This window comes from Agelaius phoeniceus, chromosome 17 (assembly GCF_051311805.1).
Source record: "Agelaius phoeniceus isolate bAgePho1 chromosome 17, bAgePho1.hap1, whole genome shotgun sequence".
NCBI classification, from domain to species: domain Eukaryota; kingdom Metazoa; phylum Chordata; class Aves; order Passeriformes; family Icteridae; genus Agelaius; species Agelaius phoeniceus.
In genome coordinates this window covers 979,552-998,028 of record NC_135281.1, presented here as the reverse complement: position 1 = coordinate 998,028, position 18,477 = coordinate 979,552, and the positions used below count along the sequence as shown (strand labels likewise).

Here is an 18,477-nt window from a genome sequence, read left to right as displayed (position 1 = left end):
CCCACAGAGATCTGTTCTGTATGAGGAGAGTCCACAGGGACCCTGACTGCAGGGGTCATAAAGGTTTCCATGCTCTTTAGGCAGAGACTGATGCCTGGGGGTTGCACACACCCCCCTTTGGCAATTTCCCCCTCAGCACTAACCGAAGCCACCAGCCAGCCTGCCACTCCAGGATGGGCAGCACGACACAGCTCTGCCTCCCTGAGATGGTCAGGCTGGCCCCTCCAGCCCAGTCTATCCACACAGCTGGCTGCAGAGCCCAACAGGAGCAGAACAGGCAGCTTCTTTCACAGAGAGGGTTTTGGCAGGCTGGTGAGCCAAACACAAACACTCCAGCAGCCCCATCCCCACCAGCGCTGTGTACAGCATGGGCTGTTGTGCTCAGGTTCACAGTGTCTGCACCCCTTGTTTCCAGCTCTTAATCCAATGCAACAAGAAGCTAAAAATAAACAAGTGCCACCTTCCATCATGTCTCTGAGCAGGCTCTGCAGTCACCATGGCATGTGTGCAATGGAGGTGGGGCCTGGCTCTGTTCGCAAGATGCTCCACCACAATGCAGCTCTCAACAATTACAGCTCTGAAGCTCTGTCCGGTGACAGGGCCAGCCCTGGCAGGGGGCACACATGTCCCCACCACCCTAGCAGAGGGAATGGGTGGGGCAGAGGGCAATGCTGCTGCCCTGGGCTGTCCAGGCTGTCCTCCCCACTCAGGACGAAAATCTGTGTAGCCCTCGGAGCTTGGGGGGGACCCAGCACTTGTGGCTGTGTGTGCAGGAGAAGGGCACCCTGGCAGCTCACTGCTCCCCTGCTCTTCACCCTTACAGAGTGAGTGCCCAAAACTCCACCCCAGCATCAGGGGGTCATCAGACCTGACAGTGTCACCATGACAAAAAAGGCCACAGACAGCCTGGGACAGAGCTACAAGCGCCCTCGGGCTTGGACAGCCCCACCCCACCGTGCTTCTCCCACTGCTCAGGAGCCTGCCCCAGCCTCGGGGAACTCTGGTAAAAACCCCCAGCTGCATTTGCAGGATATGAGACAGCAAAGCTCTCTTTCACATAAACAGACCCATAAAATTCAGGAAAGTCCTTCATTTTATGCAGTGAGGGCTTGAAGCAAAGGCAAGCAGAGCTCCCCTAGATGCTCCCAGGGTCTCCCTCTTGCAAGGGCTGCCCAGCAGCCACAAGATACCTGCAGCCCTGGGCTGTTCCCAATGCCTCCCACTGCTGTCTGCAAACTGCAGGGGATCCAGCCATTCCTGCCACTTCCAAGCCCAGGCTGGAAAGTCAGAAGACCCCTCCAGGAGAAGGCTGAAGGGTCACAGGACTTTCCACCTCTCTGTCTCAATGCAATTCTGCTCTGCTCTCACAGTCCATGCAGGATGGGAGCATTTTCATGGCTGTAGAATAAGGAGATTTAGAGGCACTGTAGGATAACTGCATTTATTTTAGCTCATTATTTATCTGGCTATTTAACAAGTCAGAGTTTGGCAGAAATAAAGAATAGAAAAGACCCTTCAATGCCCAGGGACAAGCAGGACACAGACAGGAGAGACGGTCCAGGGAATGATGGTGCTGAGCCCTCAAAGGAAATCCATCATTTGTCATTGCTTTCGGGGGTAACCAGGCAGTCCTGTCCCACCTCCACCAGCAGACAAGGCACCCTGGCATGAAAACTTGTAAGCGTCATGAGACAAGTGACAGGTTTCACGAGTTAGTCACAGCTTGATGACAAATGTACCAGATTTTTGTGGATCACTAAGGAAAAAGAGTTGTGGAAACACAGCCCCTGCCTTTGCTAACAACAGCCCCTCACATGAGTGAACCAGTTGGCAGTGCCCTGTAACCCAACCCATCATAATTTGCACAGGAACAGAAGCACTGCTACAGGGGGCACCAAGGGAGCACAGAGACGAGCTCCTTCCAAGACAGCCCACTTTGAGACCCCATCTCTCCAGCCCAGATTCCTAATCCACTGGCAGTGGACAAAGGGAAGACAAAGCACTGGCCTAGGACAGCCAAAGACTAGGGAAAGGAGAGAGCACATCCAATATTTTTTCCCTAAGGCAGTTGACAGTTCCCCTGCTGTCACCATGATATTTTCTGAAAAATCCCTTGGCCAGGATTTCTTCTCCTGGCAAGATGAGAAGCCTCAGCTTCTCCATGTTTTGCTCCTCTGGAATGTGATTTGGAGAATTGTTCACCCAGCATGTGAATTGTTTTAACTTATTCACCAGTCCTAGTCCATTGGGACTCTGGTCAGTCAGGACTCTGGTCAGTCACGAGTTTTTGTTATCATTCTTGTTCTAGCTTTCTGATGTCTCCTTTCTCTTTCTTTAGTACAGTTTTAGTATATAATTTTCTTTTAATATAATATCATAAATCAGCCTTCTGAGAACTTGGGAGTCAGTTCTCATCTCTCACCTTGTCCTGAGGACTCTCACATCAACACCACAACATCCTGCCATCCCTCACCAATATGAGGGGTACCAGCATTTTGCCAACCTTTTCATCCATGGGCCTGATCCTACACCCTTATGATGACCAACATAGAGCTTCTGCAGGTGAGAGGCTGCCAGGGAAACACATGACTTTTGAGCACCTTGGAACCACATAAGCATTTCATCTTCTCCAGAGAGACTGCTCAATGGAAGGCAACAGCCCCTCTTGGTGCCATGAGAAGTCTGTTTACAAGGTGTGGGCACTCCTCGGCTCAGGTGTCCAGAGTGATGCAAGTTTTGCCCCAGTGCTGCTTATCTGAGCATTACAGGGATCCACCTACCCCTTCACCACCTCAACCTGGCACCCAGAATCCCTGCAGGAGCCCTGCTTGGCCAGGCTTTCTTCCAAACATTGCATTTGGGAATGCTGCACCCCACCCCATGACATGCTGCAAGGTTTCTCCTTGACTGCTGCTGGCTTAGAGATCTCAGGAGATGAGCAGCTGGAACTCTATCCCTCCTTCCTCACACCACATACCTTTATCTCCCTCCCAGATTTTATCTGCAGCAACAGCTATAGAAAACAATTTTCAGCTGAGCCCTCTAAAATCTCCAAATGGTGGGGGAGGATGGTTTTGCCATGCTTAAACCCCATGTCATTTCAGTAATCCCACTCCAGAACACCCAAACATGCTATATTAGCCCAATGAGTGGCATCAATTTCTTACCTGGGCTTTGCTATCAGAGGAGGGAGATCACCAACCCACACCCCAAAGCATCCTGCTCTCCTCCAGAGGCCTTTGCTCTGCCCTATCTGGAGCAATCCAGCCATGCTGGTACACAAGACCTTCCATGATCCCTTGCTCCTCTTCCTCACCTTGAGGCTGGCTCTGCTTCTTCACAGTATCTTCAGGACACACTGCTAAACTCATTACTTCCTACAGTACTGGTGCTCCAAACACACACCTTTCAATATCTGCAGCATTTGCCTTGCTGGAAGCCCAGAACAGCACACTGACCTCTTCAAAACACTTCCTTCCCTTCCTCCTCCCATTAGCCTGCCATGGCAGTGTGATCTGGGGTGCCCTGAGTATCACATGCTGCTTCAGCACTGGTTAGAAATGGCACAGGCTTGTGCTCTCAAGCAGATTTATCCCTTTGCTCAGTGCTCACTTGAATGGTTTCCCATTAAAAGCAGCACGGACACAAATTAGCTCCAGGCAGACCAGTTTGTTTTATACCTCCAGCTATATTTCAGCCCCACAGGCAGAGTGGCTCTCCATGCTTGTAACAGGTCCTTTCCCCTCAGCACAGTGTCACCAGTCAGGCTCTTCCCCTGCACACACTTAATACAGAGACCACTGGCTCATAAATCTCCTCTGGGAGCAGCAGGCTGTTATGATCCAATGCAGCAATACAGAAATGACAGCTTTGTGAGATGGGATTTTTTCTGAGTAAGGGAAGAAAATTCCCCCCTGTCCAAGCTCTCACAGCTCCCAGACATGATCTTCCTGAACCTCCCAGCTGGTATTAGTCGTGGTGTATCATGTTAGCAGCAGCAATCACAGCAAACATGGTTTTGTGAGGAGATTACAGCAAGAACCAATATTGTGGACTTAAAGACAAAAAGAAGGGCTGTTCCTCAACTGAGGCAGCATTAAGAGCATTTCCACTGCTGAAGATAAACCCCACCTTGTTCAATGGTCCCATCAGGCTCACCCACTCTGGGGTGCAGCTCAGCTCCTTGAAATTTGACCTGAGCTGCACCCCTGCCTGGAAATTCAAGACAACACTTGCGCACCCCACATCAGTTGCAACAATTTCCACATGGGACATGGTCCTCAGGCCTTGAGAGCTGAACTGGGAGAAGGAGAGAGGGTCACAAACCTGCTTTTCTTTTTTCTGTATTTTCATTATCATCAAATCTGGGATGAATGTTATTTCTGCAAGACACAACACAAAAAAAATTCACAATGATGAGACTGCTGAATCTGAGGCACTCCATCCTTCTATTCACCCCTCCAGAAGGCTGAGCCTACCCTGGGGCTGCTCAGAGCAACAAAGCTGCCAGAATGAAACTCTCAGGGACAAGCTTGGGGATATCTGCTCTGCTGAGCCACGGCAAGAGCCCAGCCACAGTTATCACCACAGCTCAGCTGCCTGAAACCCACCAGCCAAGACCAACATGGCAGCCACAGTCTCGGCAAGAAGCGGCACGTCTGGGGCTTGCACAGAACACACTCCATCTCCTCAGAGCCCCAGGAACAGCCCAGGCCCTGCTGAGAGATTTGTTGGACGCTGCCAGCCCTGCAGCAGCAGAGGGAAGTAAACAAATCAGCCTCTGCCAAGCAGCAATGACAGCAGCAATAGACTGGAGAGGATGCAGGGACTTGCCGTGGGCTGCAAGCCCTATGATCGTGACCAGGGAACAGCTGCTATGGGGACAAAGATGGGCCAAGCAAGGAGGAGAAGGGCCATGTCTCCCCACAAGCAGCCCCAGGTGCAGTGCTGGGGCTGGGCTGGCTGTGTCCCCAGGCCTGTGCCCCTGCAGCGGGGAGGACCCTGCATGAGTGGCACCCACCTTGCAGCCCACAGGGAGGATGGGCTGAGAGAGGGCTCATTTCTAAGCAAGTCCCCCACAGCAGGCCTGATCAGAGGGGCTGCAGTTGCAAGTCCAGCTCTTAGCAGCACCTTAGTGCGAGGGGCAGCCAGGTCCCCATACTTTTCTCCCATGGCAATGCAGCACCATGATGTGACAGCTACAGGTGGTCTGAAGCTGCACAGATAAATTGGCCATAACGTCTCGACCAGCCTAAGTTTGTTAGAAAATAGAGGTAAACGAGTCCTCGGGTATGATAATGATAGGTCGGATTCAAATTCAAACAGGGCACCCCAGCAAATCCCACTTAATTACAAATGCAGACATATCATCGGCAGTGAGCTGGGTGGTGTTAAGATCCCAACCAATCAGGTGTGTAGGCACAGGAAATTTGAAGCCCCTATAAAAGGAGGCGCCAAACAATAAACTTTGGCTGCTGTCACATGAACTTTGGTGTGTTCTGTCGCGCGCCTGTCTCCAAAACTGCAACAAGCGGTGACCTCTGACGTGATACCACAACTGCCACGGGTAGAGCAGGAAGAGAGGGCAGCGGGGAAAGCTGCCTGCAGCCTGTGGAGCTGCGGAGAGCAGTGGGTAGAGCCATTGTATTCCCAGTGGAGCAGCAGGTAAAGCTTCGAGCAGCACGGAAAGCTGCGAAGAGTGATGGGGAAAGCCTCATTGGTCCAGACCCTTTGTAAATAGAACAAGCCGCCAGGAAACATAGGAGCATGGGCTTCAGTGAAAGAAAGAAGACCATGTGATAAAGGTATGGACCACCCTCTTTTTATCTGAATGAGGGGTAAATTTTGTGGAACAGGCTCTGGAAGCTGTTATGGATGTTATAAAGCCCTGGGAGACTTGTGGAACAGGCTCTGGAAACTGCTACGGACAGTATGGACGTTATAAGGCCCTAGAGACTTGTACTGGATTTGCTGCGACAGTTAAAAGATGAGTCGGACGATGGTGGTGGGGACGCTGCAGGCTCCGCCCACTCAGGCATGCACAAAGACAGGGCACTGGGTAAGGCAGCGGGAGGCAGGGGTGTCGCACCAGACGCGTGGGACAGGAGGGCGGGCAAGGCAGCTGCGTCGCGCTGTGAAACCGTGCCACACCGCGAGGCCGTCCCGTGCTGGGACGCCTCACCAGCGGAGAGCGCCGCAGCCGAGCGCTGCGATGTCACGTCAAGCCATGAAGCCTCGTCTGCCACCGAGCCCTGCTGTGCCGCCGTGTCAGACGAGCACTCTGCAGCCATGCCCGACCGCACTGGCTCTACAGCCGCACCGCAGCGGCGTGCAGCCCTCGCAGCCGCGAAGCGCCCTGCAGCTACCCAAATGCACACCGAAACGTCCTTCACCACCCAGATGTGCTTGGAGCGCCTCCTCCCAGGGCTGGCTGGCTTGGCTCTGAAACTGCACCTACGACCCAGCTTCCATTGGGCTTGCCCAATAACCGCTGTGACCCGTGGGCGAACCCTGGAGATACATCACCATGGATACCCATACCCATCGCCTATGGACGCCATTCCAACGTCCTTCCCAGAAGTAGCGGCAGGACGGAGGATCCCAAAGTCCCAGTGCCGCGAGCGTTGCTGTCGCCACTAGCAGAGCTGGAACCACCCCTTGTACACACGCTGGTAAGGGACTCGACACACAGACACAAGAGATGACGCCTTTGCCATTATCGAGTCAGCGCTGTGCTGCAGTTTTCCATTTGACCCTGGCGGGTCCAGCTGCACCGAGTGACGCAATCTTGGGGAGCCCTGAACAGCCGCCACTGCACTGGGACCAGGGGAGCCCGGTGGGCGGGAGACAGCGACCTTCTCGTGCCCTCTGTGCAGCGCACCTTCGCGGTGACGAGGCGGCGCTGCCACCACCACGCGGGGGGAAGGTGCAGTTCCGATCCGCCGCTCCAGCCAGCTGCTGCTGACGAGCCAGTGCTGCGACCGTGGTCTCCATCCCGGCCGGCACCGAGGCCGCTCCCGCCACAGCCGCAATCCCATTGCTGCTGCCTGCAGCAGCAAGAAGAGGCAGCAGCACAGCCGAGTGGTCACAACCATGTTGGGGAAACCCCGAGACTGAGGGGGGCAGCAGGCGGGGCCATCCAGCTGCCGCAGCCCACTGTAGCCGTGGCTGTGCGGATGCCCAGCTCCCAGGGCACACCCAGAAAGTCTACCCATGGAATTGAGAAACATTAAAAAGCTCCTTTGGTAAGGTTTTCAGGAATCAGACAGGACAAATGGTTGCCATGGAGACAAGTGCCCATCCTAATAATGGTTTTTGTATATACCTACAACAGATTTAGTCCTCATGTTATGACTGGCAGCACTGGATCCTTTCCTTTTCAAATGTGGATTAGAATTTCAGCAGAAAACTCTGTAATATTTAAGGATCATAGTTCAACTTAATAATTCTCTTCCATATAGGACTCACAGTAATTTTCCAGGTTGTTTATATCCTCCAAAGAAAAAGAAGCATTAAAGTATTTATTTTTCTCTTCCAAAAATCTTACAGTTTCAGTCATGGGATTTCCAAATCTAAATTAAGTTTTGTTCATTTAAAATTGTGCAAATATTTTATTCAAGGATGGGGGCTATTGGCTATTTTTAGTTTATATGACAATTATCAAATCTATTGTAAACCAGCCAGACTGACAATATAAAGCTCTAAAGCTTAGAAGGCTATTGAGACAACACCAAAAGGAAACCTATTGAATATACTTGTAAGTGGAAAGCTTTATTATAAAGCTTAGAAGTTTGCAATGTTTTTCTCTGACTCTTCATAGTAAACTGTTTCCAAAAAGGAGTCATACTGATACATACACTATATTCATACAATATTCAGGGTAATATTTACCTGGACTTCATCACCTTCATCTGTACCTTCATCACAGTACTGATGTAAGGTACAGATGATAAAACCCAGTATCTGACTGGACATACTTTGTAATAACTTTGGATAATGGCAACATAACACTTAGTTTTGTCATCCTTAATTTGATAAATAATCCTTCAAGAAAAAAAAAATATACCATGCAAAGTAAATTCCAAGGCACAGATTTCTAAATCCTTGTACTGTGCCATATGTCCCCTGCAACTAATGTCAGCCTGCAAAGATAGCCTAGTACGGAGTCCCAAAACTATAAATTGTGGAAGTATAAAAACTTTTCATAGAATTTAAGTCTGAAATAAGTCCAGAATAGAAAAGACTGCTTTGTTCTTGAATTCGACCTTTTCTATTATATTTATGCAATTCTTATAGTTATTATCCTTAAAGGTCTTGTAAAATTCTTAGCATTCCAAAATCATGAATCAGAACATAAGATGATTACACAGAAGACACAAATTGTTGAATTTTTCTTTCTATCTGCACAACACAAATATTCAGCATAGGGGATTAAAATTCATTACGGGTTTAAAATTAGATCAAATAGAATTTATTCCAGTCTTATCATCTCTGGAATGCAGTGTTTGAGGTTTTAGTGGGGAAGACACTAGTGTGTTGCTTTAAAGGAGGTTTTCTTGCTAAGAATAAAGGTGATGCCTTTATTCCAACCATATTACTAATATTTTAATACTTTAATTTCAACCATCTAATATTTCCCAGTGATGGACCTTCTATAAACAGTTATCCTGTATTTCAGAAGTACTGCCCTTTATTATAAATTCAATTTACTCTGTCAGTGACCCAACCAATTGCCCAGTGAAGAGAGGTGGCATATATAGTATTGCCAGTCCCTTTGTGACAGCCTCCTGCTACTTTCCTGCATCAGACATAAGGCAACTTCACTGAGACATAGACTTTCTTAATATTTATGACATTTTAGAATTCAAAGACACTTTTTTAAACGTCCCCAAAAGAACACTCAAAGTTCATTAAACCAAACACAGAGGTACTAATTTAGGAGAGAAGGTGTTTGTGCAATTGGATAACAGGTTGCATGTTTACAAGTCTTAGTGGATTTATTATGTTTGTGCTCACCTTGTTTGAGACAACAAGCACAACATGACCTGAGCATACCTGGCACCATGGTTTAAGATTATATGCCTTGAAGGTGCAATACTTGATTTGTAATCAAAGGGGAAATGTACCTGAATTTATTACAGTTACCTTGCAAATAGACTGATACAGAAACTTAACAACTTTAAAGAGTAAAATCCCAAGGTTATAAGGAAAATGTACATATGCTTTTCATTGCTTTACAGAATCTTCTTTGACATGATTTGATTTTTCTGAAACTTGACTTGTAAACCTATAAATACATTATATGGGTCTTGATAAATTTATTTCAAAGGTATCTGAGACAGCAGGAGTAGCAGTAACATTTTGCATTTCATTTCAACAATGACTGTTGATTTTCTTTGTACATAACTCCTAGGCTACTAATTTCTTCAAAGTATGATTTAATTTATACAGAGGAATGTTACTGTTGTAGTCTACAACTATTACCCAATATTTAGGTTTGCAAAATGAATGCTCATGGAAGTGCTGATTTGACAATTTTAAGTACTGCAGCATTAAAAGTAAACAGAGACCCAAACCAAAATGGACACTTGATATTCACTTATCTAATGAGATCCCATTAATTAGGGTAGACTGAAGCCAGGATCTGAAACCTTTTCTACCAGATATTATTGTCCATATTTAATTAAGCCAGCATTGTATTCACCACCTCTGCAAATGACAAGGATTATGTTAAAATTGACTTCTGGGGAACCTGCAGTGTGTCATCTCTTACAGTTAATAACTCAGTACAATAGCTGTGTGAGTAACTTAATTCCCTCTGACATCAAGAAACAACTTCATAGGTGTCTCTCTGTTCTGTAATGTTGCAAACTACCTGTATTTAAGGAGACAGATAACCCAACTGATTTTGCACTATGTTTTTGGTCTTGTGACTATGCAAAGGGATTCTACAAATACAGCTAAATAATGTTACCATTGTATATACCCATCAAATAATAAACTAAGATCACACCCAAGTGAATAGGCCTTCGCAGGGGAAGTCCAAGGGCTCCACATATACACCATGGACCATCTGTGGGAACCCTGTAGTGACAATTCACTCGTGACTTTACTCAAGAACCTTGAGAATCAAATATTTTAAGGACATTACTAACACAAGGATGTGTCAGTTTTAATCATAAACCAGGATGTGACCTGAAAAACCTAACCAAGACACAGGGATGGTTTCTTTGATGGTTTTGAGTTGGCTTGTTCATGGCACTTTCAAAAGGGGATATATATATATATGCATTGTTATAGTTATTTACAGGCTATTTATAATATAATTGGTTATTTAGATAAGGATATATGACAAAGCCAGCTGTTCTGTAAGTTATTATTGAAAGATTTCTTTTTAAAATATGTTAGGGAAACCCTCCCATCCTGGGCCTTGGCTCTGGCCAAGGCTGGCAGGGAAAGCATGCCAACAAACCCAGGCGTTTCTGTGCTAAAAGTGAAAGCAGGTCACTTTTACTAGCTGCTTTGGCTTTGCAGAAGTTGGACCCTTTTCCTTTGAAGTAGCCATGGAAGCCTAATCCAGAAAAGGCTCTCCAAGTCCCCATTGTGAAAAGGGGGCTCCTGGATAATGACAAAGCATATAGGCAGCTGTAAATTTCACCTTGTTAATTTCATTCAAAAGTGCGTGTTTCGTTAGTTGAATTATATTCCTGTTAAGTTGTAAAAATAAAGAAAGGGGGAGTGTGGGGTGGATGTACACCTCCCCCTTAAAAGTCTTGGGTGTTCTCATGTTTTTCAATCAAGCCATAACACAACCTAGCAAGCCAACAGCTTGTTGGAGGCAGAAGATTATCAACAATAGTAAGACAATCTACCCATCACCTTACTTGAACACCAAGACAAACATTGGGAGACATCAGTGGCAGAAGGATGTGTGCTTTTAATCGAGATGGTTTTGAGTTGAATTGTTTCTTGTTTGTAGTGTAAAGTTGTAGTTTGTAAATATATTTAAAGATATGAGGACTTAAGAATATTAACTATTTAAGGAATGAATTGCAAACCTGAATGAAGACAAATTGTTTCTCCTGGTAGTTGGTTTTCTCAGGGTTCTAAAGTTGAAATGTTTCCTGTTTGTAGAGTTAAGTTGTAAAATTGTAACTTCTAAGTACCGAGCCTGTGGCCATTTTGAAAACTTGTATTGCTGGTTTGATAGCTCCTGGATATGAATGCTACCCCTAGCTGGGAGGAGCTGAGCTTGTCCAGTTGGGTGGAATCATCTGTGTCATCAGGCTGTCTAGTCATCCTGTCCGCAAAGGGCACTTGCAGAAGGATGACAAAGAGAACTTTGCATTTTTAAACAGAAAGGGGGAACTGTGATAGCTACAGGTGGTCTGAAGCTGCACAGATAAATTGGCCATAACGTCTCGACCAGCCTAAGTTTGTTAGAAAATAGAGGTAAACGAGTCCTCGGGTATGATAATGATAGGTCGGATTCAAATTCAAACAGGGCACCCCAGCAAATCCCACTTAATTACAAATGCAGACATATCATCGGCAGTGAGCTGGGTGGTGTTAAGATCCCAACCAATCAGGTGTGTAGGCACAGGAAATTTGAAGCCCCTATAAAAGGAGGCGCCAAACAATAAACTTTGGCTGCTGTCACATGAACTTTGGTGTGTTCTGTCGCGCGCCTGTCTCCAAAACTGCAACACCTTTGCCCCAGCTCTCTGGGGCAAACAGAGTGTTCCCTTAGGCTCTCTGCAACAGTGGCTGCGGTCCAGCTCGGCCAGCAGAACTTTTCAGCCTGTGTCTGCAATGGCCACAGCTCCCAGGCAATGCCAGAGCAGCTAAACCCAAACACAGAGGAAGAGCCCCCAGCAGCCCCTCCCGGGCTTCATGCACTCTTAGGACCTGGCAAGATGGTGAGCTGACACACACCTGCCCAGGCCTGATTTCCCTGGGGACTGGGCATAGGTTGGACACTGCCAGATGCAGGAGAAAGCTGGCTTCACTGCCTCCCTCCCTCCAGTGTTGTGGTGGCAGGAAGGCCAGCAGCAGCCCTGCCACAGGCAGGGTCAGCATCAGAAACAGCGTCAGTCTTGGGTGGATGGGGCATTGCTGTAGCTCCTCACAGCATGCTGTGACAGTCAAGGGGACAGGGTGAGGCCGTAGTCTGTGCCCTCCCCACTGCTGCTCTAGCCAGGGCACACTCAACAGAGCTGTCAGCAGTAGATGCTTTTTTGGGCAGCCAACCGTCAGCAGTTGTCCGCTCCACAGTACGAACAACAGGTGCCAAAGACCTCATAAGTATTTGACAAGTTTTTTAAGACAGAAATCCCACAAACACCTGCCTCTCCTTTCCCCGGTACCACGCAAACCCATTCCAAGAGGCATGAGCTGTCAGACTCGCTGGAACAAGGGCACAGCTGGCACTGCCAGCCCACAGGCCAGCCCCAGTGACCCCCCCCATACCCCACTGTCTCTCCCTCCCCTGCAGAGCTTCTGCTACCTCTTGCTTGCTACCTCTGGGTGTGCCCACCCTGCCGTTCCAGATGCTGCGCAGAAGTTCCTGCTGCAGCTCCTTTTGTCACCAGCCAAAAGTGCAGTGGGACCGGCAGGAACGCCAAAACTCAACAGGTCCTACAGGTTGGCAGTGCTCAGGGTGACCAATTCTGCATGCTGACACTGGTCCATGGCTCATGTCACCATACTGAAAAGAAGAGGCGAAGGCTGCTAACTCTGATCCTGGCTGCAGGGCACAGGCCAGGCCATCCTGGCCTACATCTAAGTCAAGCTAGGTGGGAACAAGTAAAGGCACCCAGCGCCACGAAATGAGCAGGGAGGAGTTTCATGGCATCTGTGAACAGGATGACACAGATTACAATCTTTCTCATTACAAAGTGTCATGGAGATGGTTTATTAACCAATATAATTTTGGAGGGTTTTGATTTGTTTTGTTTTGTTTTGTGCCCAGGCGTGGCTGCTCTCCTGGCCCCATCCCCATTCTCCCTGGCTCCAGGACTATCATCATGAATGGGAGCCAGGCCAGGGTTCCCAGAGAGAGCAGGGCCGAGGCGAGGGGCAGTTCTTCCCTTTTCCGCACAAGCTGTTGGACTGACCACGCAGCTGGTGTCTCTGACCAAAAATCCAAAAATCCTGCTATTTCTATTGGGTTTGGTTTTATCCTTTTCTTTTTTTTTTTTGCTTTGGCTCTGTGACTGGACTTGCCAGCTTGCTTTTTCTGCTGTTCTGCTGTGGGAAGCCCAGAGCCAATACATGCAGCACAAGGACATGGGAATACCCTTGCTTCCCCCCTGCACAGTCCAGACCTAGAGACCAGCCAGTGCTGGTGAAAAATCCTGCAGAGACTCTCTCTTGGCCTGCTCTGGAGCCAGGCTGCTGCTGTCCAGCACACCCCGCCCCTGCCCCTGCTCTGGGCTTTTTGCTACACTTTTCACCCCCAGGAGGTCTCGCAGTCCAGCTACAGCTGCAGAGCTTCTGCTACCTCTTGCGTGCTACCTCTGGGTGTGCCCACCCTGCCGTTCCAGCTGCTGCGCAGAAGTTCCTGCTACAGCTCCTTTTGTCACCAGCCAAAAGTGCAGTGGGACCGGCTGTCCCTGAGGGTTCCAAAGGCAGCCCCTTCTCCATCCATTCCACCCTCGCCCACCATTGCCGTGCGCAGAGAGGCAGCCGAGCTCGCGCCACAGCGCCCCCTGCAGCCCCGGGGGAATCAGCGCCCCGCCCTGCCGGGAGCCAGCAGCGCCCCTGCTGGCTGTGCCCGGAACTGCACCGCAGGGGAAGGTGCCTGCAGCAGGGACAAGGCCGGGCCGGGGTTTTGGGGGGGGGGGGGGGGGGGAGGGGAGGGGGGGCAGGGCAGGGTAGGGTTCCACAATTTCAATATCTAGCATTTAATCAACTTTGTTTTTCTTTCTTTTTCTGTGCCTTGCAGGCAACCCTTTTTTTTTTTTTTTGTTAATAACCCTTTTTTTTCAGTTTCACCACCTAGTATCCATTTCTCTTACCGGCCGAAGAAAAGGATGTTACTGAAGCCCTTTCTCTTCAGAGGAAATGCTCATTCCAGGGTGTTTTCTCCTGAAATTTGTCTCAAAACCAAGACACTAAGCCTGTCCTGTACAGTCCCTCCTGTACTGCTGCAGATGTGTTCAAGGAGGGCCCAGAAAATACAGTACTAGATCAAGATAGAAGACACATGCAGCTGCAATAGAGCTGCTTTCCAGGAAGGACCACATAGAGATTTCAGACCAAGTGAGTGCAACAGCTCAGAACAATCATGCTGGGCTCCAACAGGGACCAGTCCCATCCCAAATAGCCAGATGTGTAGGAGACCTGGGTTTGGTTCATTTTTCACAGTGGTCTCTGTGCTGCAGAAGGCTCCAAGGTGCTCAGCTTACCCCTCCTTGCCAGGAGCACATGAGCACACTGGTCTTCCCCCACCTGCCTCATCTTGGCCCCCAGCAGGCCCTGCCATCACCCACCCAACTGCGATGCTCCTACCCCAGCTCTCACTTCCCAGCCCTCTCCTCACAGGTTTTAAAAACACCAAATCATAGAATATGCTGAGTTGGATCGGACCCATCAGGATCATCAAGTCCAACTTGTGGCCCTGCACATGTCGCCCTAAGAATCCTGTCATGTGCCTGAAAGCATTGTTCAAACACTTCTTGAAATCGAATGGGCTTGGTGCTGTGACCACTTCCCTGGGGAGCCTGTTTGACTGCTCAATCAATTTTCTGCTGGAGTAACCCAGAAGATGGATCTGGGGCACTCCAGCTCTTGTGAGAATTAGCACTCTCTTCCTGCTCTATGTTTTCATTCCATCATCAAAAGGCTGTCAATTCCCTCAGAACTGTGGCAAGGCATGGGATGCCTCCTGTGCTCAATGAGGTCTCCCCCCTACTGCCCTGCCCCAAAGAAACACTCCATGACACTTAAGTACCTGGCACACCCCAAGGGTTTTTGCAGGCCTGCCAACCTGCTGCTCCCAGAGCCAGAGCAGAACTTGCACCACTCAACAACTTCCAGGCTGTAGGCTGAGCCCTGGCACTTAGCATTACAACTCTAAGGTGCGTGTGCATGTCTCCAGCTGCAGGGACAGCACCAGGACAGAATCCAGCAGCACAGGACTCTCCCATAGCAGGAAAGCAGGACACTGGTAGCATCCATCTGCACCCCTCTGGGAACCACTGAGTCTCACCAGTGCAGCTTTGTCCACCTTCAAGGCCTGGGGAAGGGCCACTGCCAGCCCAGACAGACTGGGGGCATCTGTAGCCCTCTGCTCCTATCCAGCAGACCCAAGGTCCCACATGGAGCACACAGGAGGTTTCAATGAGACCCAAGAGATGCCAGGGAAGGAGAAAGGCTCACACATTGTCTGCACAGCAGCAAAACTTCTGGCAAGATAAGGTCAAGATAAATGCCTTGCTACAAGTTCTTCATAATAGGGCTAGCCCAGGCTGGAAGTCTCTCATTGCATGGCCCACAACAGGCCTATCACTCAACTCTAGGTTTTCAGGGTGCTTTTAATTTTTTTTTAATAAAGAATCAAATAAAAAACCATATATTGTGCACCACACACATTGAGTGGCCTAGGGCCCAGCATGCTCATTGCCTTTTGAACAGGGTTAACTCAGGCAGCTGCAGCAGTTGAATGAGGGCTGGAGGACGCCCAGACATTTGGTGCTGCAGTGAGTGGCTCAGCTCTGCTGCCTCCAGAGCCCAGCAAAGGGCTGCAGGACCCTGCTGCCACCAGCCCTGGTGCTGTCACACAGCCCTGGCCCCTGCTCCCGTGGGCTGCTGTTCTAGCACCACCCCACCTGTTCCTTCCCAGGCACCCAGTACTCAGGTAGGGCAGGATCTCAAAGAGGTGGCACTGGGCTGGCAAGACAAAGGCTCTGGGCAGGGAGGAGCAGCCAGTGCCAGGAGCCAGCTGCCCAGAGGAATGACCTTTAGCTTTGCTTCATGAGCCTCAGCAGCAGCGGCAGAGACCAAGCACAGCTTCTTCACCAGGATAGGGAGCAGGCAGCTGGCTCTGCCCCACATCCAGTGCTCCTAAGAGTAGCTGTGAGGGACAGGGATGTTCCTGGGCTCTCCAGAAGAAAGGAGAGCCAGGCCCCCACTGCAAAAGCAGCCTCTGCCTGTAGCCTGACATTCTTCTTCCCAGGTGTATTGGTTTTGCATGGCCTGGTTTTAGGTAGCAGGGGTGCCAGAAACTGCTGGAAGCTTCCACCATGTCTGGCAGAGCCAATCCCTGGTGGCTCTGAAGATGGACATGTTACCGGCCAAAGCTGGCCTAATTTGAGAGGTTGGTAATGCCTCTGTGATAACAGATTTAAGAAGAAAATCAAAACCAAGGTGCAGTTTTTTCTTTCAGTCCCAGAAGAGGAAGAGGTGAGAACATGTGAGGGACATAACATGGTGACACCAAGGTCAGTGGAGAAGGAGGGGGAGGAGGTGCTCCAGGTGCCAGAGCCAAGGTTCCTCTGCAGGCTGTGGTGAGGACCACGGTGAAGCAGCTGTGCCCCTGCAGCCCACACGGATTCCCAGGGGATGCAGAGATGCAGCCGCAGCCCATGGGGGGAGATGCTCACACTCGAGCCGGTGGATGCCTGGAGGAGGCTGTGATCCAGTGGGAGACCCGGTGGAGAGAGAGGGCCCTTGCTTCCAGGCTGGAGCAGCCTGTCCTTGGAGGACTGCACCCCGTGCATGAGTGATCCACGCTGCAGCAGTTTTGGGAGGACTGTGTGCCCGTGGGAGGGGCTCACGTTGCAGCAGTTTTGGGCAGACTGCTGCTCCTGAGATTGGTAAGCCACGCTGGAGAAGTTCACAGAGAACTGTCTCCTGTGGGAGGGACCCCACGGTGTCACATGGGAGCAACTTCTCTCCTGGAGAAGTAGAAGAAAACCTTGAGTGATGAACTGACCAAACCCCCACATGCTGTTTCCCTGCACTGTTGGTGGGAAGGAGGGAGGGGTTGGGGGAAGAAAAGGTGTTTTAAGGGCTTATTTTACTTCTCATTATCCTACTCTGACTCTGTTAGTAATAAATTCACTTTGCAACTTTAAGTTGAGCCTGTTTTGCCCTTGAAGTATTTCTCATGGTCCTTAACTCATGAACCCTTCATTATTTTTTTCTCTCTTTTGCCCAGCTGAAGCAGGAGAGGGTGAGCAAGCGGCTTCTGTGGGTGCTAGGTGCTGTGCCAGTATCCACCGTATACCCCTGTATTTCCACAGAACTAGAGCCATCTCTCTAGAGAAAATAAGGCTGGTATATCAGATCCAGAGGAGACAGTTTAACCTCAAGATCTGCTTAGTCTGCTCAAGGGTAGGAAGGCTCTACAGAAACACCTGGACAGACCCAATCAACAGGCTGAGGACAACTGTGTGAGGTTCAGGAAGGTGAAGTGTCAGGTCCTACACCCGGGTCACAGCAATTCCCTGCAGCTCCAGGCCGGGGGAGGAGTGGCTTGAAAACCATTTGGCAGAAAGGGACTTGGGGGTGCCAGCAGTGTGCCCAGGTAACCAAGGAGGCCAATGGCAAGACTAGTACTGCCAGCAAGACTAGGGAAGTGACCAATCCCCTGCACTTGGGACTGGTGAGGCACCTTGACTACTATGTTCAATTTTGGGTCCCTCACTTCAAAAGGGGACAAAAGGACATTTTGCTCCTGGACCATGTCCAGCAAAGGGCAACATGGCTTGTGAGGGGTCTACAAAAAATGTTTTAGCAGGAACGGCTGAGGGAGCTGGGTTTGTTCAGTCTTGAAAAGAAAAGGCTCAGAGGAGGAACTCATAGTTGCCTCCAAGTCTCTGACAGGAGGTTGTAGTGAGGTGGGGGCTGGTCTCTTTTGCTGTGCCTGCAGTGAGAGAACAAGAGTAAAAAATGACCTTAAGTTGAGACAGGGGAAATTCAGGTTAGATATCAGAAGAAAATTTTTCACTGTTAAGAGTGGTCAGGAACCAGAATAAGTTGCCAGGGAGGTGGAGTCACCATCCCAAAGTATTTAGAAAGGGGCTAGATTGGGCACTAGGTGATATCATTTAGGGGTTGCAGTGGTAGTGCTGGGTGGACCATTGGACTTGATGATCTTAAAGATCTCTTCCAACTTGGATGATTCAATGATTCTAACCAGAAAATCCACTCTGACCATGTGCAAAGTCTTCCAAATGCAAGAAGAGGCCCTCCAAAGCCCCACAGGTGTCAGGAGAAAGCCCTTGGCCTCTTGTCTGCATATAGAGCTGGCCGCAGAGAGGGCACCCCGAGAGGATGGCAGCACCCCAGCTCCTCGGGGGCCCTGCTCCAGCTCCCAGGGTGACATGCCATTCCAGTGTGTGGAAGGCTTCTTTGAACTGTACTGCCAGGGGCCAGAGTCACTGCAGCCAGCTGTGACCCCAGACACCAGGGAACCTGCGGCATGTAACACACCATACTATGCATAATGCTCACTTGGTTGAAGCATGGTGT

The 18,477-nt window shown here is 49.5% G+C and overlaps 1 protein-coding gene across 9 annotated transcripts in view; it reads right to left on the bottom strand.

Annotated features, from left to right (window-relative positions):
* Positions 1 to 18,477, bottom strand: part of CHD6 (chromodomain helicase DNA binding protein 6) — a 98,396-nt gene that overhangs the window by 52,296 nt on the left and 27,623 nt on the right. For 8 of the 9 annotated variants that reach the window (XM_077187418.1, XM_077187413.1, XM_077187411.1 and 5 more), the window contains exon 2: positions 4,327 to 4,382. The exons of the other annotated variant lie outside the window; for it this stretch is intronic. In XM_077187418.1, the coding sequence (XP_077043533.1) occupies positions 4,327 to 4,359 (33 nt within the window). In that variant the 5' untranslated portion in view covers positions 4,360 to 4,382. The remainder of the gene's footprint in view (positions 1 to 4,326; positions 4,383 to 18,477) is intronic. 9 annotated transcript variants of the gene reach the window in all.